At 26.5% G+C, this 27,600-nt stretch overlaps 7 protein-coding genes across 8 annotated transcripts; 4 read left to right on the top strand and 3 right to left on the bottom strand.

Moving 5' to 3' along the window:
- Positions 1-1,424: 1,424 nt before the first annotated feature.
- Positions 1,425-2,278, top strand: LOC111040850 (ragulator complex protein LAMTOR4 homolog). Its single transcript, XM_022324909.1, has 3 exons — positions 1,425-1,675; positions 1,786-1,894; positions 1,956-2,278. Exons 1-3 carry the CDS (start codon positions 1,613-1,615, stop codon positions 2,078-2,080), a joined length of 297 nt encoding a protein of 98 aa, XP_022180601.1. The 5' UTR covers positions 1,425-1,612; the 3' UTR covers positions 2,081-2,278.
- A 143-nt stretch (positions 2,279-2,421) lies between these two features.
- Positions 2,422-5,736, bottom strand: LOC111040849 (ribonuclease H2 subunit B). The gene is made up of 8 exons (XM_022324908.1): positions 5,386-5,736; positions 5,150-5,323; positions 4,920-5,058; positions 4,760-4,856; positions 3,942-4,062; positions 3,661-3,834; positions 2,730-2,929; positions 2,422-2,666 (listed from the first exon to the last, which is right to left on the bottom strand). Exons 2-8 carry the CDS (start codon positions 5,235-5,237, stop codon positions 2,571-2,573), a joined length of 915 nt encoding a protein of 304 aa, XP_022180600.1. The 5' UTR covers positions 5,238-5,323; positions 5,386-5,736; the 3' UTR covers positions 2,422-2,570.
- A 136-nt stretch (positions 5,737-5,872) lies between these two features.
- On the top strand, positions 5,873-12,560 carry LOC111040848 (protein prune homolog 2-like). Its single transcript, XM_022324907.1, has 2 exons — positions 5,873-6,309; positions 11,362-12,560. Exon 2 carries the CDS (start codon positions 11,382-11,384, stop codon positions 12,363-12,365), a length of 984 nt encoding a protein of 327 aa, XP_022180599.1. The 5' UTR covers positions 5,873-6,309; positions 11,362-11,381; the 3' UTR covers positions 12,366-12,560.
- On the top strand, positions 8,782-9,297 carry LOC111040860 (protein slowmo). Its single transcript, XM_022324924.1, has one exon. The coding sequence runs from the start codon at positions 8,782-8,784 to the stop codon at positions 9,295-9,297; it is 516 nt and encodes a 171-aa protein (XP_022180616.1).
- A 4,656-nt stretch (positions 12,561-17,216) lies between the features above and the next one.
- On the bottom strand, positions 17,217-19,695 carry LOC111040853 (enoyl-CoA delta isomerase 1, mitochondrial-like). Its single transcript, XM_022324913.1, has 6 exons — positions 19,309-19,695; positions 19,060-19,184; positions 18,848-18,994; positions 17,741-17,859; positions 17,466-17,647; positions 17,217-17,394 (listed from the first exon to the last, which is right to left on the bottom strand). The coding sequence occupies exons 1-6, from the start codon at positions 19,403-19,405 to the stop codon at positions 17,237-17,239; spliced, it is 828 nt and encodes a 275-aa protein (XP_022180605.1). The 5' UTR covers positions 19,406-19,695; the 3' UTR covers positions 17,217-17,236.
- A 487-nt stretch (positions 19,696-20,182) lies between these two features.
- Positions 20,183-21,891, bottom strand: LOC111040852. The gene has a single exon (XM_022324912.1). It carries the CDS (start codon positions 21,446-21,448, stop codon positions 20,390-20,392), a length of 1,059 nt encoding a protein of 352 aa, XP_022180604.1. The 5' UTR covers positions 21,449-21,891; the 3' UTR covers positions 20,183-20,389.
- A 218-nt stretch (positions 21,892-22,109) lies between these two features.
- Positions 22,110-27,458, top strand: LOC111040851 (mitotic spindle assembly checkpoint protein MAD1). Of its 2 annotated transcripts, XM_022324910.1 has the most exons (12): positions 22,110-22,408; positions 22,523-22,748; positions 22,813-22,994; positions 23,064-23,231; positions 24,051-24,254; positions 24,461-24,591; positions 24,697-24,972; positions 25,091-25,235; positions 25,296-25,636; positions 25,702-25,874; positions 25,935-26,125; positions 27,197-27,385. In XM_022324910.1, the coding sequence occupies exons 2-12, from the start codon at positions 22,562-22,564 to the stop codon at positions 27,383-27,385; spliced, it is 2,187 nt and encodes a 728-aa protein (XP_022180602.1). In that variant the 5' UTR covers positions 22,110-22,408; positions 22,523-22,561. The 2 variants fall into 2 exon arrangements, with proteins under 2 accessions (XP_022180602.1, XP_022180603.1); XM_022324911.1 differs by lacking the exon at positions 22,110-22,408 and having other exon boundaries at positions 22,562-22,748; positions 27,197-27,458.
- Positions 27,459-27,600: the final 142 nt, after the last annotated feature.

Genomic DNA, 27,600 nt, shown 5'->3' with positions numbered 1-27,600 from the left:
TTAAATATTAATAAACAAATTGATTTTGGTAACGTCTCTAACTGTGAACAGACATTTATTGAACCATTTATACCTAGTAATGCATTGATTCCGCCACAACCTAAAAAAAGAAAGGTAAATTTCAAAAACAGATTACAAATTAAAATAGAATAAAATTATTCATAGTTAAATATTACTTTATTGTTTAAGCAGATTGACACATTAAACCCTTCAACTTCTTTATACCAATTGGTTTTAAACAACAGACAAATGATTGATGTACCAAAAAACTGGTTTCATAGTAATGAAATAGCTCTAATTGATATTGCTTTCCACACTCTGAGTACTTTCAAAAGCAATTATTCTAGATACATTGAAAAGCAACTCATTATTAAAAATGGTATATTACTATTTATTATATCAGTATTATAAAAGAACGGTATTAAATAATTAATTATACTTAAATGTGATATTTTTACAACTGGTTCTTATTTTTCTTTGTAAAATTAGTTTATGGGTACCTATTATGTTACAGAAGAGTTACATTGATAAATTTAATGATTATATTATGATTATAGTTAATCATGCAAATCAAAATAAAAAAGAATAATGTAGGTACTTAGTTGGTACGGCCGGTACGGGGCTTTCTTTTCCTATAGGTGGGGCTATTTTTCCCTAGATTCATCGTTAGGTACGGTTTTCGATTAAGGATTCAACGAGTTTCGATGAAAATTGCACGAGTAGCCAAAAAACTAAATACTTGCAAATAAAATGTACCCAAGAGAGTAGCATTAGAAACATGAAAGTTTAACTGAAATGTGATAATAGACAGATCCACGAACTTTGACCCTCCTCAAAATAACTACCAATTAGATTCAATATGCTACACATCATTGAATTTGAATAATCAATCCATTTTTATTTTGGTTATTTTTTTATGAAGTGTCTTAGGAGAAACTATTATAACTCGCCAATTACAGACAAAATTAAATATAGTACATAAATGTTTTACAATAGAAAAAAAACAAATATAGAGATATGAAGACAGTAAAAAGTATTTAAAAAATCACTCCATTTATCACTCACAAGTCAGAATCTAAATTTGGGGATGAGCACTGAGTAATCTGTAATCACTCTGTATAATATATATTATAATATTAAAAACAATGTTAGTGATGGAATTGCAGTAACTAGTGGCTTTTTCGAATAACTATAATGATATTGATGTAGATAACTTCCAAACTACTATCCATTATATTTTAGATGAACGAATTTTATCTATTTAAATAAAGGAAATAGTTACAGAATACAGACTATATAGTATTCAAAAAAAATCTTGTAGGTTAGGTTAGGGTAGGGACAGGTCTGTGTAGCCTTGTTGCAAATGCTTAGCCCGAAAAGTAGTTAAATGCAACCGAACAAACATAGTTCCTTATCACTGAAGTACTTTTGATATGGATTACCAAGTTTGACAAGATTGACAACAGTAAGGATGGGACGGAAAGGAATTAGGCTATAATCATAGAACAATAATAGTGGACGATTAGGTAAAATAAACATTAAACTTTTACAGTATTACCTGTATAAAGATTTGAATTGAAGTTAACCAAGTGTATTCAAACAATTAAGGAAGATGGAAAGGATTCCCGAGCAAATGGGTTATTTGATCATGACAATGGATGGAGCTGTGATTTCCGTGAGTAAAATTACAAGAAACGTATTTATTTACTAATTAGACAATTTATTTATTACGAATACCTAATGATCTATCCTTGATGTCTAAAACAAATTAATCGATCATTTCAGTCAGGTGGTGATTTAGAAAATAATGAAAAAATTGCGGACATTATATCAAAAACAATTGGAACTAGTAAAAGCTTATATGTACCCGATGAACAATTCCAAAACATGTCAAGTATGTCAAATTAAAAATTAAATTAATTTTAAACTAATTTGTTAATTTGATTTATTGATAGTTTTGTTTCAACATTATCATTATTCTGTTTGTGTGTCAAATAAGAAAATCCATGTCTCTAAAATTAGACACGATCCCAACGCATTAGAAAATGATGAAGTCAAAGTAATTACAGAAAGTTCTTGATTGGAAAATCTAGTTTTTTTCTATATTCTAAGGCACAAGATAAAAATGTCTAAGTTAAGTAATTCCTATTGTATAAGTAGGTGCTACCATTTTATATAGTGTTAAAAATATTTCAAATGTATTAAATTATAATATTTATTGTTCACATTACTATTGAATCAGTTTGAGTTAAACCATTAAAGATGCACTTAAGCTTAATTGTTATTGAAATATTCTCATTTAATGGAAATCAAACTTAGTTATAATTCAACTAACCTATTAAAATATGAAGTTTTGTTTAATGCCGTATGACTGATTGTAAATTGATATTTATAATATGAATTAAAAAAGAAAAAATAATATAAATTTAATATTTAATTTATTTAATTTTTATGAAGACAATCATGAATAAACTCTTACAAATACTATGTACATATTTTATTGAAAAAATGTTAATTTTTAATTCACAAATAAAGAACTAAATACACATTATGCCATTATAAATACAAAATTAGGCACTTTTTTTAAAAAATGATGATATAGATTTTGTTCCTGATGCAGCTTTTTTTAATGCTTTGTCTTTAGCTGTTAATTTTGGAGTGACATTCTAAAAATAAAAACGAACTAGAGTTATAACTAAATAATAATAATAAAACTAAAAATGATTTACCTTTATAACTTGAAAAGGCACCTCATCATATTCAACTTCTTTGTGTTTTACCTTTTTATTTACATCACTTTTATTTTCATCGGCTTTACGTTTATTACATTCTACTATATCTGGGAGCCCCAGATGTTTCAACAATGATTTTTGAATATCAATGGGTAAATATTCCGAAATTATATTGTATGCATACCTTTTGTATTGTTCTGTATTAAAAATATGATTATGCAAATTATTGATTAATATTATACATTATTATTCATTTTAAAAAGCATAACCCAAAAAAACCATTAATGATGATTAATTGGTAAAACCATATATAGTATAGTTATTTATTAATGGGCTGAGCCTATCCCTATACAACAGGTTAAAATATAATACAATAATAGTAAATTTAAGAAATGTAATCTGGCTAATTCTAACAAGTTTATTAATTATTATCATACAAGAAATAATTGTTTCAAACTAATAATTTACAGTTATTACTGTTAAATTAAGTTAATATTGGTGATTGTTGAAATATATATTTTAATTACTATATAATTTAAATGATTTTTGTAAGATAGATGGCACTTGGTCCAGTTTCTCTTGGAATGGGTTAGAGAAATTTGTTTTTAAATATATAAATAGTCTGAAGAAATGAAAACTCATCTATACTCTGTTCTACGATAGAATATGCCAGTTCTGTGCATAAAGAATGAGGTCCATTGACCCTTTACACCGTCATATCCTCTCCATGCGGTCTAGTGTAATCTACAAAGACCAAGTGTAGTGTACTAGACAAACTTAATTGGCTGCTGTTGACTAAGAAAAGTTTAGCTCTACAATTGCAAGTCACATATCGAGAATTTTGTGTGGGTTGAGCAGAGCTAACCCATCATTGTTATTTCGGGTGGCATGAACACCCATGGAACAGAGTATAGAATAAATATTTTACCGTCAGTTGCTTGAATGCTTGTCTCGCACACTTTAAATGAGGATGAAATGGCTGCATTTTGATTTACATTTATTTGTTGTGCCACTAAAACTTTTGATACTCTTTCTATTTTAGGTGTTAGCCATTCCAAAGTTTTGTTTTCATTATATTGCCACAAAATTAAATCTCCAACTTCTATAAAAAATGTTTAAGAATGTTAATTAATAGAGCAAAATAAAAACCTTGAAGTTGATAAAAAATAGTTAATAATAATTAATTTTATTTCAATTAATATGTTTTACCTTTTTTAGTAGCAATTTGTTTTAAATTGGTCAATTCCGATAGTTTCATTAGTAGGTTATTTATTTCTGGAAGATGTTCATCCACTAAAATTTGATCCAATGGACAGAACATAGAAGAACACTATAAATCATAAAATTGATGTGAACAAAAAAATGCGATTAAATATAATTATTACTAATATTTTATTTTACTATCGGTTTTTGAATACAAAATTACAAAGTAAGTTATTAAAAATAATTTTTTAATCAATTGTTTTATCAAGTCATCATGGTCAAGTGAAATGGTAGACAACAATTTATTTGGAGCATCTAGTGACTTAGTGGGTCAGTGCTCAATCAAACATTAGAGAACATATCATGGAAAACCATATTGGGCATTTCAGAATATGAAAAAAAATTCAAAAAACAGATTCAATCATAGAATTTAAATGCATTAAACCACTAGGTTGTAAGTAAATGGAAAATAATGTATTTAAAAAATAGGCAAGCTTTTTAAATTTTAACCTGTTATAATTTTGAAACTAAGGCCATCCTATAAATTCTCTGATTGCACTTTATTTATTTTCATTTTTTTTTTTTATTAGCCTTTATTAAAAATGTAACTATATTTTCATCTTTATTATCCTTTAAATTTTTTTGAAATAATCTAGATGAGCACTTAAACTTTGTGACAAGATTTTAATGTTTCATTGTCTTTTACTAATATAAAACTATCTACAATGTGGAAATCAGTGTTGAACTTTATGAACTGTAATAAAAATAATACAGCTTTAATGGAGAATATCTGTTTATGCTAAAATGTATAATGGTATACTTACTTTGACAAAATATGGTAAAAAAAGAAACGTAGGATCAACTAATGTTACAAAATCAATCTTATCAACAGGAATGACATCATTGCCTTTGAAAAATGACCTGTAAAAGTATTTTTATATTGGAAAATTCAACAAGACAAAGACCATTGAAAAATATAATTACCTATGACCAAGCGGTAAGGATCGCATCTGGGCAAGAGTTTTATCATTTCCTGAATACACAAATATAGCCAATTCACTAGTTTGAGGATGACGCAGTTTTATAAATTGTCGATCAATATTTTCATCTTTTGCTAAAGCATCTAAGACAAACATAAAAAAAAACAATATTTATACCTCCAATAGAATTATTAATGCAAATAATTATACAAATAATTGCACTGAAAGACTTACCAGGCAAAATGATAAAACGATTTTTTTCAAACAACTCTGTGTTTTCTTCTTCATTTTTTACTTTTGGCTTTTTGCCTCGAGGAGCCATAACACTATAGTTTATATATTAAGACGGTTTTAATATTGTTTTTACCATAAAACTCTAAGATTCAAAATGGAATCACTGTAATAAATCTTAAAAATAATAATAATTAATTTTGATTTATCAACTCGTAGCAGATAATTACTGTCGTCACCTGTAACTTATAAACAAAACATAATAGAGTATAGAATCAAGTCGTATTTCGTACAACACTATGATCTAAATTCTAAGCCCTCACACTTAGAACATAAATAATATTACTCTCATATCTCAATATTTACTATGAACGAAAGATCAAAGAAAATAATGTAAAAAAACGCGCGTAAATTGTAAAGAGATAATGCACATAACCATATTTAATTTATGCTCCATTGACCAGTACCCCAAAGTCAATAGAATTATACTGTTATTATAATATATTCTCCCTGATTTCGCCCATATTGCATCGCATCAGCAGCATAGAGGGACAGCTTGCTGCAGGCTGCTTCATATTATTTCACATCACGGGACACGGACTCCAATGATAAGCGGGCCCGCATCGGGTCACGCCAGGGTGAAGGAAAAAAGAGATAATATGTTTTATTCCGTGGCGAAATCGATAACAAGCACCATTTACGTTTTTCCTCCATGGCTGTGCTGCATTTTTGCATAATCTGCGGCCCACTACGGCACATCGACGTCCGTACGTCGGGCGATATTCGATCCTTCCGTCTTTCTCTTTCCTTTTCCCCACAGGTACTCACGTTCTAGAGTACAGGGAGATTACCTGCGACGTACGACTTGTGCGTCGAAAAAAAATTACTTTGGTCTTCGTCTTCGACGGTGCGCGTCCGTCCGGATTTTGGGTGTCTGTGGTCTGTCTTATAGACCTTAGTGCCGTATAGTTCGTTGTGTCGCCCTTGCTGAGTGCTGACCGGTTGTCGAACAAGCTCGACTATGAAATATTACTAAAATACGTATCGTATTGCTGTCCAGAAGCAAACTCACACCTCCGTTGCGACATACCCACATCACTATACGCAATTAACGCTCAAGGATCCTTTGCTCGACCATAAAATAAAGTTTAAACACGCATCAGGTGAGCCAAAAGATCATCTACAAACTTGCATAATAATTAATTATAATATTATTTACGTACTTAATTATGTTATTATTCTGTTGCCTAACAAAAATTCTAACATTGTTTTTAAAATGTTGCCTGCTCTGGGTTCGACGTTGGTGGTAATTTAGTAGTATAGTGCGAGAAGATTTGTACCTGATAAAATAATGTACCTACCTACTTATTCTGCACCAGAATATGTTACAATGATTGTCCAACCAAATTAATAGTAATTTAATCATACTAATGCGCAATTGTCATCAGTAGAATGTCATCTCTAGTTTTATTTTTTTAATTGACACATAAACATATCTTTCTTCATTTATATGACCTCTGAACTATGATTTCAATGAAATACCATTAAAGTCATTGACGGTATGCTCATAAAATCTGAGCACATAATGTTTCAATACATTTATATTTTAAATGTACTTAATACCATTCAAAATATTAAACAAGTTAGTTTGTTAACAAAATAATACTTCTTTTCAGACTATCTAAATTTTTGTATCTAATATCTATACCTATAGAATGAATAAGTTATCACAGGTACCTATATTAATATATATTAAATATATAATAATATATTAATATATATAATATAAATCGTAAATATCTCTTTAAAAATTCAATAAATTTACCTAGGTAGTAAACTAATTAGTAGTATAATAATTTTAAATTCTTAACTATTTCAAATTTTAAAACCACACAATTTATCCCTGTATTTACCTAAATAATATTCATATTAAATAAAATCGGTACCTAATTTTTATAAGCCTTTTGTAACTCAATTATCACTTTTTTTAGTAAATAATTCAAAAATATTTAACTGTTTATTTTATTATACTTATTCAACGTTTTTATATGATATGATATTATTTTGGGTTCTGGTAGTTATTTATCATGGCATGACCACCAACCTCTAATCTGTAATTGATTGTTCTTGCAGAATACTAACATAACATGTATAATTATTGGTTATGGAAGTTTGACTTAGGTCTCTAGTGATGGGGATTATAAAAATTGCATGCCCTTATCGAAAACATTGTATAAACTCCATAATACTAACACTTAGTTATTTTTAAATGTTATCTGGTTATCTAGGGGGGAAAGTAGTTAAGTAGTTTAATTAAAAAAAAATACCTTTAATATAGATCACTTTAATTTATTGCACCCATTCAAATACATTTATAAATTCACTTTATTCATTTTTTCGATGTTTTCTTATTACTTATTTATATTTTTTTACTGTACTTTTGAATATTTATTTTAATAATCTACATTAGTGGGACATAATTATATTACTGTACATGAAATAAGCAAAATACTTATGCTAGTTATAATATTGAAAACTATAAATGCATAAAACACAAGTAAAAGACTGTTCTTAACATAAAAATCAAAAATATAGGCACTTAGTTAAAATATAGGTATTTTTTTTAAAATTATTAATTTAAAAGAACACCAATTGAGTCCTTAATATTGTACAAATTTGGTACCCATGCATATGAATTATATTAACAAAATGGATCTATACTCCAAAATTATCTCAAATATTTTATTATACTGAGATGATGAAAAATAAAAAATTGGTTGAGATTTAGAAGAGTAGTATTTTCAGTTTCAAGCTTAATAAAAAAATTAATCATTAGGGATCTATCTATGAAAAATGAACTGAAATAAATTATATTTACTTACCTATGTTAATTTTAAAGTGGTAATAGGGTTATTGAAGCAAACAATTTGTAATTTGCTTGTAAGACATTTCTTAAAGTGACCCTGGCTATTAATAAGTGCACGTGATTACTAAATATTACAATAAATAAGCTACCTATGTTATTTTTTGTTATTTATGTATATACTAGGGTATACATAAAATATAAATTATAATATTTGTATAGTGTGATTATTTATGGACAATTACACCAATTCGTCAATATTTTTTTTATTAGAATAATTTATAAAGTATGTATTGGTAAAATTGTATACTTCACAGAAGTCTGTTCACACTCAATAATTTTGCTTGTGTATCAACTTTTGGTTTATTAATAGTATTCAATTATTATTACTAAATATGAGGTACATCATATTTTAAAAACTGATAATTGGTTGAAAAATGTAAATTCACACTATTTTTTAAAAATAGCTAGGCTATTTTCAATATTTATTATTTACTAGTTCATGATTAAATAATCACTCTATAGGTATGTTTATTTATTGTAATCAGTCTATATATCATAATGAATAAAAATGTACTTATCTAAGATTTGTTTTAATTAGTTAGGAAAACATAGGTACTTACTATAATTAATACTAAATTAGACACATTAACCCAAATTATTTTTAATAAAACTCACTTCCTATCTTAAATATTTGTTTACATCAAAAGACATTGGTGTGATTTAATTTAGGAAATATCGTGAAAGCTGATACCTGTGATCTCTCTTCATCATGAAAATCTGGACTGTTCAACACACATTTAACTATCCATGGGAGACAGTAGTTCAAGCAGCTTGGAACAAGTACCCAAATCCAATGAACACAGCTGTCCTTGGAATAGATGTTATTGATCGGCAAGTAATTAATGGAGAATTACATTCACATCGATTAGTTACTACTAGATGGACATTACCGAACTGGGCATGTGCATTAATGGGTCCAATAAGTACATTTTATGCCAGTGAGTATTCTAAAGTTAATCGAGATCGTCGGCAGTTAAAGCTAGATAGTCAAAACTTATCAATGGGACCATTTGTCATAGTACGAGAAAAGCTCACATATAAGCCACATCCTGATGATCCACAAAAAACTTTACTCAAACAAACAGCTTATGTCACTGTAGAAGGCTTACCATGTAGTGGATATATAGAAAATATACTTACCAGTAAAATTTCAGGCAATGCAGCAAAAGGAAGACAAGCTATAGAATGGGTTATTGAAAAACTACAACATAAACAGCCATTGTAATTTAAAATTGTTATTTAGGCCTACAGTTATGTCATTAAATTGTGAAATTAAACTTTATGGTTTTACTGATCAGCCATAAAATTTACAATACTCCTAATTTATATATTATATATTATTATTATTAATTTTTTTTATGTAATATAATATAAAATAAATTGGAAAAATTTGTAAGAATTGTATTAAAATGTAGAACATAATAAAAAAATAAAAAATATATTATTTTAACTCTGAGTTTAATTTTTTAATTTTAATTTTAGTGGTCTATGTTTAGTAATAAAATAAATATTTAAAAGTCAAATTAAGATTTGAAGTAAATATCTGGATGCAACTTACAGTTTAGTTGTGTTGCTTTCTTACAGTAAAATAAATATATATTTATTTCTCAGAAGTATTAAGTTTTATGAGTATTGTTACTTAATATAATATTTGTAGTGGTAGTGTAAAAATTAAATCACTTACAATATTTTATGTAAACATAATGATAATTTTGATATTAATAATTATTAATGTTATATATTAAGATTTATACTTTGTTCAGCGAGAGAACATGCCACAGGCCAACCAAAATTGACACATTCTCTTGCTGGACAGAGAATAGGTATTATATTATAGCTATTTAATGTAAAACTATTAGGCAAAAAAAAATAATTAAAAGTGCCTTCCACTCAGTGATAACACCTATTTGAATATTTGATATTTTTCAAAACTAAGTAATGAATAAATACATTTTTTAAACATTTCAAAGAAGGTTAATTAAGAGTTGATTTTTTATGTTAAAATCTTAGATGATATTCCTCGTAATTCTGCAAGGTCCTTAAAACGCAACTGGTGTAGAGATATATTGACTTATAAAATAAAATATATACATATATATGTATAAATTAATGTGTAACCTTACTTAAAAGTGTCATCACTGGGTGGTTGCTTTTGTCAAGTTTATTCATGTCATATTTTTTTTGTATTTTAGCTAATACTCTTATTGTACCCCCGAGGTAAATATTGTGTATACAACAATAAAGGGGGAAAAAATATATCTTGGATAATAAAATATAATTTAAAAATAAATAATAGTAAAAACCGCAGTAATTTGTTAAATATTTTTGAAATTATTTATTTTTATTTAAATCACTTACTCACTAAAATTTATTAACAAAGAAAATTTGATAATTAAATTTTTGACTTGGTTATAAATAATTTGGATTTTATAATTTTAACATATTTCTAATTAATTCATATAGTTAAAATCTTTTAAATGGTTATAATTTTGTATAATGTTGTATTGATATTACAATAAAATCATAAAAAACACGATGAAATAATCATCCTAAGCCAGCCTGTCATGCATATTTCTTAATAAAAAAGATAAATAGAAATATTGAAAAAAGAAATAATAACTATAAATAAATATTTATTTATTTTTAATTAGGTTATCAAACATTTAAATTAATTTCACAAACTTTTATAAATATTATCAACCAACATTTGAGTGATTTATTATTCGCATATAATATAGAAAATGTATCTATTTACATTTACTACTTGTGAAGTTGTATAAATTTTATGTAGCAATGAAAAAAGTTGTTTATATTTAAACTATATTTTTAAGTCTATAACGTTATTAGAATTTTTGAGTATGCAAATATTATGTACTGCTGTCTGTTTTATGTTGCACATTATTTTAGGTTTGTTCCGTTTGTGGATAAGTTTCCCTCATGTAATACAAACTACATTAAGTTTTACCCATGATAAGCGTAATATGATTTAACAAATTTAGATATTCAATCCAAATTAATTTGGTTTACTAGTTTAATGCTACTGAAAACGTCTTGTTATGTACATATCACACATATTGTACATATTTTAAAATATTGGAAATTATCTATAAAAGTAACAGTGTCGCTAAAGATAATTATGCATTTATAAATCATTTCATGTTAAACATTTCATTCATTCGTCCATCTCTGTTGTCAATTGAGTTCAATTAATTTTTTCAGTGGAGCAAAATATAAAAATAAAATAATAACAAAACAAAATGGAATTTAATGAAGAATGGTTTGGTTTCAGTCGTGTAAAATACATACACTATGGACAACGAAAAGGACATTGCTGCGAGCAGCCAATCAATAAATGACAATAATATGGAGGATATTTCTCAACCAGATTTGCTGTGCCATACCTATGCAGTTGATTCTCAAGTGGCAAGTAAAACACATTTAGACATAAACCATTCATTGTCATTTAGTAATGCTTCTTGTGAACATTCTAAAATTCAAGAAGAAGAATGCGCTTTTTTAACAAATAATCTACAAAGTGTTCATCTGACACGTGACAATCCATTATCCATTAATCTTCCATCACGCAGACGTCGATTGATACCTATCAACAACAAAGCTAATGATTATGACTATGAATCAAGTTCCGGTAGTGAATTCAGTGACAATACTGATAGATTCTTAAATGTGGACCTCGGAAACAAATCAATACCCGAGTTAACAGCTGAAGAAGAACTCAAAGATGAACGTAACTGGAGGTCTTGTACGGTAACTGGTGTTGTTAGTAAAATTGATATGAAAGTAATAGAGCCATATAAGTGTGTGCTATCACATGGTGGTTACATGACAACTGGTTCACACAATGCTATTATTATATTTAGTGCATGCTATTTACCGCATCGTGATCGTGTAGACTACAATTATGTTATGAATAATTTATTTGCATATGTAGTTTCAACTTTGGACCAACTAGTTACAGAAGACTATGTTCTAGTCTATCTGCAAGGGGGTACTTCTAAGGATTGTGTTCCTGGTTTCTCTTGGCTGAAACGTTGTTATAAGATGATTGATAGAAAACTAAGGAAAAATTTGAAGTTTTTGTACTTGGTTCATCCGACGTTTTGGTTGAAAACGCTTGTATTAATGATCAAACCATTTGTAAGCTCAAAATTTGGCAACAAGATACATTTCATCAACAGTTTAGATGAACTCTATGACTGTGTGCCTGTTGAAAGAGCTAGTATACCAGATAGGGTAAAACAATTTGATTGTACAAAATCAAATTCTAGCAAGTAGTATTAATTTCACCATATAACTATTTATTAATATTATAATTATTGTTTAAAATTCTTCCTTACACCTATATACTCTACTTTTATGAGTTTGCATTAGTTAAAGAGCCCAGGAAAATAACTACTCATTTTATAATAAATTATAATATTTATCATTTTTATTTTTTATACTCTATAGTCATGGTTTTTATTTTTTTAAATTTAATATTGACTAATATTATTCATAATTTTTTTTATTCTTGTCTATGCAAAATTGTATAGTAAAATACTCAATTCAACCTTGTGAAATAATTTTCATTGGGTTTATTTCACATAGCATTTATTTCATAAAAATAAAATAATATCAAAATGATTATGATTGTTTTGCGATTACGACTACTGTTATGAATAATAATATAACTTACAAAGTAGAAAATTCAGTAATTTACATTTTGTTTTGTTAGTTGTAATATTACGTTGAATTGCCTATCATATTTAAAGGTAACAACATAGTCTGTTTTCTGAATATCAATATTGAGAGTTTGAATTAAAGTATTATAAATACACTTCTAACAATATTATTATGTCTAGGTTTGATAATTGGTAAATTTATAATAATATTAAAACTAACAAAATTAAATGCGAACTTAAATGTTCAATAAAGAAAACAAATGCGGGTATGGTGTTTCTCAAGACCTTAACATTTAAATTTCTTTCACTTTCTTTTTAAATTAGTTTAAATTATTTTTAATTTAAAATATCCATAAATAACATAAATTTCTTATGTTAAAAAATATCCTTAGTTTCAATACTTAACATATATAGTTGGTTTTTAACTAATACAATTTTGGATATAATAATATAATTAGCCATAACTAAGAAAAATTACCATTGGTATATTACTTGAGTCATACAATTTTTTTAATTGATTTTTTCTTTTTCTAGTCTTGTGACATTCAGTCATATTTACGTAGCCTACAATAGCGTCAACATAGGAAAATTAATGTATATTTTATTGATGTAGGTAAAAAAAGCAATACATATTTGTAAACAACTAATAATACATTATTAATTTTTCATAGAAAAAAAATGTTCTAATAAGTCAAATTCCTGGGCTTAACATACAATCTACAAAATTTATTAGTATTATACAGTATTATTTAAACATCTATCTAGTCTAATTTATTATTACCATGCCATGTCTTTACTATAGTGTGTATTTACTTTTGCAATAGTTTTAAATTTGTATTGCAATCTCATGTAATCATGTTTAATATTTATGTTAATACCTACCCACTTTTAAATTATAATTTTTGTTTGTATTGTATATTGATAATCATAATGATATAATAATTGATTTTCAAAAATATTAATTTTACACATTTTTTCCAAATAATTTTTAGTGTATATTATTAAAATTGAATTTGAAGCAAGACTTTCATGGCCTCATAGATGGCTTGTGCCTATAATCATAAAAATCAAAAGGAGAGATAAAGACATTGCAATAATTAATAGTTAAAACATTCTTATTGTTTACTTTGTTTTGAGACATCCCTACCTATACATACATTGTTTTGCTATTTGAATTGCAATATATGAGTCTAACATCTTTTTTTTCAACAATATACATTCTTGTATTTATTTTTTTTGAAATCTTAAAAATTATTTACTACCTATGATTATTATTCCAAAACTATTTAATATTTTGAAACACTTATAGTAGATTTTAGTATTAATTTGTGTTGTGTTGTAATTTTTTTTTTTTAATTATAACTAGTAAAGCACAAAAAGACTGTTATTATTGCTGAATTAACAGCATTTATTTTATTAAACTATAACTACTATTATATTATGTAAATCAAAACAAAAATAATACAATTTTGTATGAAATTCTTTTACTGAAAATGGATTAAAATCAACATATTTTTTCTTAGATAAAATTGTATTTTCAATTTAAAATTAAACATGTTTACTATTAAGTATAATATTATATAAGTTATATATTATATTGTATAATATATTCAATATGAGATCAAAAATAAATACATTTAAAAAAAATCTCAATCAAGTTGAAATGCAGTTCAAGATTTGTTGGTTTTTATTGTCATAGTAAGTACATAATTTAATCATTATTAATATTTTTTGTTGTTTAATAAGTTATTATGAAAAACATTTTAGGCATAAATGAAATACCTAATGTTCAATTTGTATGTGTTTATTATTAACCATAAAAAGTATCGTTCAGATTAGACATTGCCACATTGAACAATGCAATTTATTGCTGCAATGCCGTGAAGTATTTTATGATAATGATTGTTTTGATAACCTTTTAGAATCATAACTACTGTTCAATTTTAATTTTAGCCAGATTGAAACAGTTACATAAACATTTAAAAGACAGACCTTGAACAATGGAATACTGCCAGTAACTGCCAAACTTTTCATAAAAATATTAAAGCTAGTTAACAGTACAATCAAAGTCAATACATCAGCCTATTTAGTATTATATTCTGTGCTATAATCTCCCGCCTAATCATGCTTTCAACCTGGAGCATAATCACAGTTTATGATCATGATGTACAATGTGTCCCTGCCCTATTGTGACAGGTTAGCATGCGACTTACATCAATTGCCATCCTTTCTCTCACTATACTAAATTTAGATTACCTTTTTCCTCTCGGCCTAAATTTTCCATGCTATATTATCGCTCTATTTTTCAATAGACTGATTATAATAAAATCTGTTAACGTCTTCAAGCTTTAAATTTCTTTAGCTTTTTATTTTATGCTGTTTAATATTAATACTAATATAATTTATGATAGTTCAGTGTTAGTATTTTGTTTAAAATAAAGCAATCAAGGTTACATTTTAACAATTGAATTGTTTAAGTATAATCTAATACATGATTTATAAATACAATTTCATTTTAGTGAGATCATTATGCAATAATAATTTATATAATTATAATTATACAATTAACACAGTCTTTTTGACAGATTAAGAGTAATATTTGTTACATTAGAAATCTATGCCACAATTTAAGTTACTACCTATATAAAATAAAACTTAATAAAGTATTGAAGTTATGTTAAATTAATTATATTTAAATTTAAAAATTTATAACTTGTAAGTTGTTATATAGTACAATATTTCTTATTTCTGACCAATTTAGATACCAGATGATCCTTTTATCAAAAACCAATCATTATTTCAAAAAGTATTCATTTTTTTGAAAAAAATTTTCACATCGTTTTTAGTTGAAAAAAAACAACATTTAAAAAATTAAATATGTATATATTTTTTTAAAACATATAATGAGATAAACCATACATACGAAAAATACATAATAAGAATATTTGATAATTAACATATAAATGGTGGAAAAAACATTGATGGAAGAAGCCACTCATTATTGCTCCATGTCATTGTTTCAGTGACACTTAAATTTAAATACTAATCAATAATCATAGGTATTCAGTGATTTTTCAGGTATGATATTATAGAAGATCATGACACCGTGTTCTTTTTTAAAATGCGTTGGGAATTGCCGTGGAAGTTTGATATTTGCACAATTTTTATGAGTGGGTTTAGTGGGTGTCGAGTTTATTGAGGAATTGACTATAGTCAATTTTGGCTTCTTCGTCAATTATTTTGGTATGAAGGTAGTTGTGGAGAGTATGGTTAGACAGAGACGGGAGCATAAGTAATTTTATAAAGCAAGATGTTTTGGAATGTTTGTATTTTATTTGTATTAGATTTGGGCTGAGCCTCCAAGTTGAAGTCTGTATCTTCAAATAGGTTTTTAAAAAGTGATTTGTGGATTATTATTGTTAGTTTTCAAGTTAGTTAACTTGCTTTTTAAGTCCAATATGTGTATAATATAGTCTTTACTCAGAATTGTTTTTCATATACAATGATTTTATATAATTGAATTCAAATGTAATATATCCTTACGATGACCTACACCACTCCTCAATAATAAAATATAAAACCAACATGGCACTCACAAAAATATTATTCCCTATAGTTTTTGTAATATATGTGGGTTTGAGAGAGAAAATAAATATTGAGCTGACATCCTCTTAATAGATAAATAAAAAGAAAAAATGGAAAGTAGTATTGCGAGGTGGGACTTAAAAACTGAATTGTGAAAGGATTAAAGGGGTTTAGTCAATTGAGTTGCCAGTCAATGTGTCAATGATTAGGAATGCTGAATACGATTTAAAACTTTATGAATAGGCCAGAAAGGACCATAATCACATTTAGAGAATAAGTGGCTAATGATTTAAATTGAGCCTTTTCAATGACCTGGGCATCAACACACAGTTTAAGTCCCAAAGAACAGATCTGTAATCGAGAACATGATGGATATACAAGGAGCAATAAAAAATCTTAAACAAACTGTCCAATTTAAACTCGGAAGATACATTGGATAAATTTAAGGATTTTAGATATTTTAAAAGAGAGATCTCTTGAATTTATAGTTATATAGTTTGGGAATATGAGAAAACTTTCGTCTAAGACAGAATTATTAGAAGAACTGATGAGGAATATTATAGATGGTGAAATGGTGTAATCAACAGTCATATGTTGGGCGATACTAAAGTAAGTCTTTAATACATTAAGAGATTATTTAAGTTTACATATTTTAATAATATGTTAAATAAAATAATATAATTAATACAATTACAAATTCATTTGAAATAATATTATTCAACAAAACATACAATATCATGCTATACATTTTTTTAAATTTAATAATATGTACAATACTTTTAAAACATTAATGCCAGAGATTTCTATTAATTTTATTTTTTGTAAAAATTGATATAGGTATTTGTTTAATAATTTAAAAAGATGAAATTAAAAACCCATGTATAAAACTATATTTTTATTTTATTTTTTTAAAGATTGTAAATAAAGCCCAAGACTTTTTTGAACTTCTGGGGATTGCATGAAGTTAAGAACAAAATCAAGATCTTTTTGTTTGTTATCAATTAACCATTGAATAGTTGGTTGACGACTGATATCTTTAGTCATCTTATATGCCCAAGCTGTAAAATAAATAGCACTAAATTTTAATCTCTACAATTAAATATAATTCTTTTAACTAAACACTACTCACGGGATATCCTTTGGAAATTATTTAAAAACTGTGTTCCTCTCTTAAGAGCACTGTCTGCATCTGGCAAACTTTCATCGATCAAACCAATTTTCAATGCTTCATCAGTAGTATACATTTTTCCTGTGGTCAATGACACTTCAGCTTTCCTTTGTCCAATAACTGCTACCATAGTATCTTGAAACCTAGTAGATAATTAATACAAAATGTATTTGTATAAAGAATTTAAGTTTTGTATTTTAGCTGTTGCTAAAATTATTTTGTTAATCTAATTTTACCATTTTGGAGCAACAATTCCTAATTTAGTCTCATTAAGTCCAATTGCATAATTCGGCCCGACCATAACTCTGTAATCACAGCTCATAGCAAATAAGCAACCTCCTGCTGGACTATGACCCTTTATATAAATTTAACAAAATGTAAGAAATGAGAATATATATTTTTTAACATTAAATATTAATAATAGGTTTTTAATGTTGTGGCATTAATTGTATGTTCTTTCTCAACACTAATTTTTTACTTTACAGTTTACACCCCAATTTGTTAAAAAGCAATGACTGTAATAACCTATAATCCTATAACAATTTTTTTAAATTATTTAATTTGTACTAAATTAAGTTAAATACAATGAATACCAAAATCTAAATGCAAGAATATATATCTTAGTTCAATTTTCATAATCCTTAATGTAATCTAATAATAAATATTTTGACCCAAGTACATCTTATAATATTACCAGTGTTGGATAAATTGCTTTTGAGAAGTAATTAAATTATGTCATGCGTCACATCAAATATTTATATTTAAATTACAATTGTGTTACCTGACATTATTTTTTATCACGTTACTTTACATTTTTATTCAAAAAGTAAGGTGTTAGAAAAAATGTTTCTTTGAAAAAAAAAATAAGTTGTAAGTAAAGTAGGTAGTTGGTTAATGAATTGTTATGCATGAACAAAATGTATAAGTGTTAGATCCTAGGATCTTTAAAAATATTGTTGATTATTATTTATAATTTAAAACTTTTGGAATCGCAAATAAATTTTATTGATTTTTAATTTTTCTCTAACATCCTAGCCCCAAGTTTTTGTCATAAATTCTACATTCATAACTTACTTCAATAATATAGAAAATAACATGATACTCCATAGAAATTACTTTAAAAAAGTTATGATTGCATTAATTTAAATAAGATATAATGAAATAACTACAGCGTTACTACCAAACACTGCACTGCATACTACATACTCAACTTACTCATATAACTTAATTATTTTGAAATAAAATTTTTTTAATATGTTTCAAGCATATGAATTCAAAATTTCACTGTAAGTATACATTACTTAATTACTACATTTTAATCAATAAATATGCAATTGCTTTACATTTATGACAGCTACAGTAGGAAATGAAGCCATATAAAGTGAAAGCCAAGTATCTTGTAGGGTAGTCCAAAATTTGGCTAATCTATCAGGATTTGGATTATAAAATTCTGTTATGTCTAATCCTGCACAAAACACTTTCTGCAAACCCTGAAATTAAATATTAATACAAAATAGTTGAATATGTCTCTGTTCACCTACAAAAATATACATACTGATGTTAATATCATTCCTCGGATTTTATCTTTTTGTAATTTATTAAGTTGAGTATTAATTTCATCTAAAAACTCAAGGTTTAAACTATTAACGGGTGGCTTATTCATTGTCACAGTAGCTATGCCTATAAAAATTAAATTTAAATTTAAAATGAGCCGGTATCTCAGTTTCTGGTATAATAAGGAATAGTAAAACAAAATAGATAAATTGATATAATAGAAAATTAGAACTATATTAAACAACGGTACCTGATTTTTCATCAACTGTAGACTGTACCATTGATTGGGAGACATGCCGACAATTGACAAATTTATTGGTAGTGTATAAAATATACCTTCTCAACATGTTAAATTTTTTTATGAGGAAAACTTTAATACCTTATTGAGGTCAATTAAAATTAATAGAAAATTCAAGTATTGAAGGTATAACCAAAACAATTATTAAAGAAGTGAAAGACTTAAGGTAATACAAAAATCAATAATAAATAACTTAATTGTTTTTAAGCTTTTTAGTTTTGATTAAGGAAGCTATTAAGCTATTGGCTAATATTACTAGGACTTCTGGTATTTATTTTTTTCTTAATTATATGGTCGGTCACTTTGGTAAATATCTTTAGACCAACCTTGGATACATTTTTTACCTATAAAATAATATTGTTTATTTATTTGTTATCACTTATCAGTAATTTTTCAACAACTGTTTAATGTTATCATTCGCAGGAAAACCAACAAGTAGTTAATAATGAATTTTTAGTTTAATTTCTTCAGTTCATATTCAGTGCTGATGTATTTGTGTATAGCGTTTATTTTAATATAGTAGATTTAAATCAATTAATTTGAGCAAATTTTTTGAAAAAATGTTAAAAATATTAGTACTATATAATTTTAATTTTGATGGTTCACATTCTTAACTTAATAAGAAAACATAAAAAATCATCAATTTTGACAAAATCTTCAAAACCACATTAATAAAAGAAAAAAAAACGTTTATTCAATATGATATTAAATTTAAATTCCTAAGAATAATGTTATGATCTGACTGAGATTATATAATAAAATTAAAAATACAATAGTTAATTCCATTTATCATAGTATTATAACATATTATATTAATTAAATCAAGTATATATTAAAATTATCATTATTTATAAAACATTACAATGATACATTATAAATGGAATGTTTTTGTACAAAATATCTTAACAAATATGGACAATTAAACAATCAAATTAACAAAAATTCATGAAATCATATTGTAATGACTAATTATATGGGTAATTTCTTATTGGTAATATAGTAATACAATATTTTTTGTAGAATAATGTAGAAATTATTTAACTATATCTGTTAAATCAGTGAATAAATAAGATTTTCGTGCTTTCTCAATTCCAGGTAAACAGTTTCCAATAAGGAATTGTTTGTTAATTTCAGTTAAATATTTAATTGCACTTTGATACATTCTTTCTGATATTTGTATTTCTGTCACAAAGTAATCATTTCTCCATTTTTCCACAAAATCAGAATATGTATGCCAAATGATACTTGAGCAATTTTTCCTTTCAAGTGTAATAATGTTATTACAATTAGGATTTAAAGCAATAGCGAATTCACTTTTTTTAACGACTTTCATTAATATATAATGAAAGGCATTTACAGAATCCTTGAATTTCATAATAACATGTGAAATTGGTCCAAGCATCGTTTTAACAATATCATCTATTAAAATAGCAAAACAGTCATATGGTGGGGCATATGTTTGTTCATCATTAAGGCCAAATTTAAAACTGACAGAGTCCAACCACAATCTTAATCCGTATTCTACGCATACACCTATACACAAATCACAGTTTTTACATTTGACGGAATTGGACGATGTCCAATGTTTATTTCTTATATAGATTGATACTTTGTCGAAGTAGCAGTCATCTTCTTGCGGATGAAAAACTAAATTGTCTGTTCCTCCGTGACAAAACATATGATCAACTTCATATAATTCTACCGGTAAGACTCTACGAAAGTTAAATGATTTTGTGTCAAACAACTTTTGACATGAGCAACATGTAATGAAGACTTCTTCGGCACTTTTCACTTTAGGCATGTATTTGGGCGCGAATGAAAAGCAAGACGATTCAGTTTTGGGGCAACTATTCAACTGAGCACGAAACAGCAATTTGTTGCCATAAACTTTGATATCACTAATTTCATCTTCTTCAAGTGTATACTCTTTAATGTTTAAAATGTATATGTCTTTTTCTGCTAATGTTATAGTAATTGATTTAACATCAATTTCGATGTCATAATCGATAGGTACGTTATCGGAAAACGTTATATAAACTTGACATGATAATACATATATTTCAAATTCAATACATACATGTTTAATATGCATTTTGGGGAGTGAAAACGATTATAATTTACAGCACTAATAACAAAACGTTCGTTTACTTAAATCAACTAATAAAAACTATCAATAATCAATTCAAAAGTACCGGTTAATTCAATCTAATAAATCATTTGTTTTCACAAAATTTGAGATCCCAGATCTCCAAAAGACGGAGAGTCAAGTATTAAAAATTAAAAACTAGAAAAATTTAATAATAATAAAAAAAAAAATAAACATTTAAAATTTTAAATCCCAATAATGACCATAACCTCAAATCTCGAGATTTTTCGTATTTTTGTATTAAGCATTTATCAGCTCCCTCTATTACGTATATTATAACTTCTTTGAAAATAGATATGTTCGTATATGATAAAAAAAAAGAGGTAATTCACGTTACTACGTTAGGAATCTCCTCACGTCTTGAGCATCAACACTTTTTGTACCATCACAGAATAGAATAATGTTGCTATTATAGCATATTAATTATTAGCATAGAGTAATTAATAATCTAAGACCGTGATGCAACCCTAATTGTTCAAATATTCTAATATTCAGTATTACTTAGCCATGATTCGACCTTATCACAGAATAGATTAAATTTATCTTATCGTACGCCGGGAAATATTGAAATAATTGAAAAATTATTTGAGGTTACAATACATAAATACAAACGACAAACAACTCTTTGCTCTTTGCTAGAGTGAGAGAGTCGTCTTTCTCCTTTTCATATTAAAGATCGCGACCCACTGCGTTGTGTACGAAGCTGATAACAGAAGAAACACCAACAGTAATATAACTTGTTATAAAAAAAATAGTAAACAGTACTCGGTAGACAGTCTCTACTCTCTACTTCTCTATTTGTCGGTTGTCGTTATTGGTTGTTAATCATTATTGTCGATTACGTTTGTTTGACGTTTAATTATTAAGTTATGATGTGAATTGATGTTTATGCAACATTGTCTAAAGGTTTTTATTTTATTATTCCTGTATTTCATTTGATAATATTATGTTTATAATTGTATACTATATTATGGAATTTTAATGAAAAAAATTAAAAACCTTTTCATTTGATCCAAATAGTCGTTATATTACCAACACTACTTCTAAATCATAATCATCATGAATAAATCTAAAGATAATGATCAAACATTTGTGATCAAAATATTGGACGATCTGCGATCGAATAATCGGACAAATCCATTGAGGATGCGATATGATACCAGCATGATGTCTTCAAATGATTCATTGTTACTATCAAATAAACGACGACGATCTTGCAGTCCCGATTTACAAGAATCTATGCTAAGTATGGTTACAAATTTTAATAATAAAAACTTATACTATTATTAATAACAATTTTGTATTTTAAGCGCCTGTAACTTCACCCTGGGAATCTCGTCGCATAAAACAAGAGTTGATTAATGCTCGTGCAGAAATTGCCTCTCTCCAAGAAAGAAATAAGACTCTGTTTAACCTTAAAAAAGAATCAGATATTTTATTTGATAAAGAAAAATCTGCTTTAGAACACAACATCAACAAATCACAAATAATGGTTCGGAATATTTTTAAGAAAACATTTGTACATATATTATATTTTATCAATTTATTTTAATGGTTTTAGATTGATCAGTTGGATAACAGACTTAAAGAAATCCGATATGAAAAATCCAATTTAAAAGAAGAAAATGATAGTTTAATGAAAAAACTTGAGTCAGTAATGGAAGAAAACCGGCGTAATCTATCAAATCTGGAAAAAGAAAATAAGGAACTTGAAGATAAACTGACCGGTGTAAATATATTAACCATATTTTTTATAGTCTTGTCCATTTTTAGTAGAAATTTAACTAACCACACTGAAATTCTTGATTTTTATAATTGCATTTATTTAATTTTAAATTATAAATAATAATAAGAATTTAGATATATTCAAAAATTAGATTTGAAATTTGGTACTGTTGAATATAATTATTAAATAGTAGTATAGTTTAAGTATAAATTATTATACAATCGATAATTCTCTGGTATACATCATAAACACTTTTTCTGTGGATTACATAAACTAGCGTCATTTATCACCCATTCACTATTGCTGAAGACACCATAACAGGTCATGCACCAACTTGCTCTTCCAAGAGTGTTGGTAAAGTTTTTAAGTGTCAGAACCCAAGGTTTTCTGGAGGTGTATTGTCCTGTCTACCAGACACTAGTGTGTTAAAATATTATGAATATAATTAGTAGTATAATTGCAGAATTAGATTCTTTTAATTTGATAATAGTAGGATTCTAGTGAGTCTAAGTAAACTAAGGTTGGTGGTTGGTCTCGTATGAAAAAAACAATTGTTGACCCCAACAAGGAAAAAGAGGTTGCCACTTTGCTGTTTGTTATTTTATGGTCTAAAGTCCACTGATTCCAATAATGCCTATTTTGATTTGCAATTGAAAAATTAATTTTGTGAAAGAAAAAAATCTTTTTTTCTCTTTTTCAAATTATGTTAAAAACTGGATGATATGGGTACTACGTCCATAATTTAAAAGTAAAAGTGTAAGATTGTTAATTGCTAGATATGTTTATTATTAAATTTAAAATTTTTAAAATCAACATTTGTAGGTGACTTTAGAGCTTACAAAATACCAAAATGAAAGTGTATCAAGAAATTGTACTGATTATGAATTAAATGAACTAAAAAAAACTCTAAGATCAAATGAAAAGTACATTGAAGAATTAACCAGCAATTTAAGGAAAAAACAAATTGAAATAAATACATTGGAAAATGATCAAGTCAAAATGAACACTGCTAATCAAAGAATTAAAGTAATTAAAAAGATATGTTATAAGACAAATTATAAATAATGTATATAATGTAGGTTATACTTTATTTGTTTGTACATGTTCATATTTTAGTTGAGTATTTGTAACTATACTTAATTGTTGGAACTTATTAATTACCTTCTTTTATATTTTTTAAGTAGGTTAGAAATTTTCTTTTTGACTATCAAGACTAATTTATTTATTTTTAGTGTTTGGAAAATGAATTAGCTTCTTTACAAGAAAGTGCTATGGTAGTTAATGCCCAACGAGAAAAATTGAAACGGTTCAATTCTATGGAAAATGAACTCATTTCATTAAGAGAAGAAGTAGCTATTTACAGGTGACAATTTACTTTTAACAAATTATTTATTTTATTATTCATTATTGTGAATAAAATCAGTTGTTATACAATTCAAAATATTTTTTTTTGTTTTAATTTTCTTAGAAATGATGTAAAGCAAACAGAAATCCTAGAAAATACAGTTGCTACACTTGAAAGTAAATTGAACAAACATGAATTAATTGAAAAAGAAGCAATGCAATTACGATCAAATCTAGCAGTTAGTGAAGATCGTTTGAAAGCATGGATTGATGTTTGTAAAGAAGTCTGTGAAAATGTTACCGAATCTCAGTGTTATCCAGAATATTTGCGTTACTATGTTGACAATCTAAAGAAAAAAGATTTATTTTTAGTTAATGAGAAGGGAGAATTACAAACCAGGTAAAAATATTTTTAAACGATTAATTTTGTTTTTGTTGTCTTAAATTATTGAGAAAGAATCATTATTTATTCTTGAACAATATTTGGTTATGTGTTTAATTTTTAATATATTTTTTAGTATTGCTCGATTGGAATTAAAACTGAAGCAGATGGAAGATCTGTTAATTAAAGCAAAAGAACAAATAGTTATTTTAACAAATAATAACACCAAAAACGAATTAACCATTAAACGGTTAAAGAAGCAAAACTACATTATTACATGGGTATATATAAATTGTATAGATAATTGTAATGTTTATTTAATTTATAAACCAATATTTTAGGAGCGCAATGATTTGAGAGAACTTTTAGATTCATTTCAAAAAGAAGTAACTGTCATAGGCAATATAAATGGTGAAGATACTAGAATTGAAGTATTAGAAAAAGCTATAAATGGTTACAAATTGCGTATGAATCAAATCGAGACTGATCCATCTATATATGTGCCTATTGATAATAATAAACGTTGGATAGATGAAAAAAATCTACTTTTAAAAGAAAAAGAAGAACTTATTAATAAATGTAAAGAATTGGAAGCCAAATGTATTGATTTAAATGATCAAATAGATCATAGAGCTCTGAAGGGAGATTTTAATTTAAAAGAAACCAAAGTGTTACATTTCAAGTATGTAGCACAACGTATGAAATTTCAACAACTATCTAATTTATTCATTTTAAATCTTTTTGTAGAATGAATCCTGCATCCGAAGGATTCAATCATTATCAAAATGAATTAGCTAAAGCTAAACAGGAAATTGAAAAATTGAAGGAACGAATTAAAGCTATGCAGGAAGGTATTTCTATGAATCTGACACAGTTAGTAGATAATAGAGTTGAAACAAATGCATCTCAAGAAGTAGAAGGTTAGTACATATTTTTTAAAGTTATGTAACTTGTAATTTATGATATTTATTACATTTTAGGACTTAAAGAAAAATTAAAATCTCAAGAAATTCAAAATCAAAGGCTACGTGAAGTTTTTAAAAAGAGTAGTCAAGAATTTAGAGAGTCCGTTTACACATTGTTAGGTTTTAAGGTTGACGGACTTCAAAATAATATGTATAGACTGACTAGTCAATTTGCTTTTCATGAAGAAGACAACTTAATGTTCCAAGTATTTATTTATTTTATAAGGAATCAATTAATTACATTTTTTTGTTTAACCAATTTATTTGCAATCTTTTGGTTCTCTGTAACCATAAGTAAATTGTATGTTATTATTAAAATTTAACATTTAGCCTGGTCAGATCATGAATTATTAAGAGATATGATTATACTGTTTTATTTTATTCATCAAACTCTTGGTAGGTTGCTGGACCATCCATAGTTTAGACTCTAGTAAGGATTGCTTAGTAGAATTTTGGTATGAAGTTAGGAGATGAGTCCGTTGTAATGATGTTGCGTTCTGAAATTTAGCATGAAGTACAATAAGAAGCTGGATTTTTTTTTATAGCTTTCATGTTTAGGTCTTTTTGTAATAGGCCATTAGTGATGAAACAAAGACTTAGTAACCAATTTAAGACAAATGGATTGGAAGGCTTAAGTTGTCCTGATGTTAGATCATTTGGCGAAACTCCAAAAGGCAATGCTGTATTACCAGGCTGATTGGCATTTGTATAGTAGAGGGCGATATGTAATGTTTAAATTCGATTAGTAGAATGGTCTTAAAATCTGTAGATGAAAATCATGCAGCTTAATTTTGCATTTGAAATGAAGGTTGTAAGTCTTCTATCAAAAATGAAATCAAGATATTTAACTTTAGTTAATTGAGGAATTTTGTCGTATTTTATTGACAGTCTTGTTGGAAGGTAAAGGTGTCATGTATAGATTTGTCATGTTTTGAACCATTGAATGGAATTTAGTTAAGATGATAATATAGAGGATTTCATTTTTTTTTTTTGGGGGGGGGGGAGATACCAGCTGATATATTATGTGTATTGAGACTGACTTATTTACTGAGGAGAAAGTATCGTGGGCAGTCACTGTATAATAATTTATTATCTACTATCCTTAATTTTGTTAGTTTCTTAAACTAAAAAAAATTGTATGAACTGGAGTATAATTACTATTTATTTTGGCTAGAGTAGGTTTTTAAATAGGAAAGAGAAGTAGAACTTCCTGTAATATTTTATAAAATAAAAATATGCACAATGAACTGATACATTTTATTTTTTTATTCTTTTAGTTAAATGAAGGATCGATGCATTTGCTAGAAACTCCTTTTTCAAAAACTATTGAAGAAATGATTGCCCTACACCTTGGTCAACAACGTTCAATACCAGTTTTGCTATCTAGTTTAACTATTGACTTATTTAGTAAGCAAAGCATGATCATGACTGCTGATTCGACACGACTTGAATCAGCCACTAATTAGAAAGACTAAAATTCAATGTGACTTTAATAAGCCATCTATCAATATTTATTTTTGAATAAAAGTTTAAATATAACTATTTTTATTTTCAAGAATTTACAGAAACTCTGATTCCAGACTTTAAAAAAAAAATTATATGTATATATTAGTTGACTTGCATCAAAAAATACTTTATAAATGTTTGCATTAATTATTATTATTAAATAAATTATTTAATC

The sequence above is a fragment of the Myzus persicae genome, unplaced genomic scaffold (genome assembly GCF_001856785.1).
Source record: "Myzus persicae strain clone G006 unplaced genomic scaffold, MPER_G0061.0, whole genome shotgun sequence".
NCBI lineage: Eukaryota > Metazoa > Arthropoda > Insecta > Hemiptera > Aphididae > Myzus > Myzus persicae.
The sequence above is the reverse complement of the archived record's forward strand: the minus strand, read 5'-3'. Positions and strand labels throughout refer to the sequence as shown.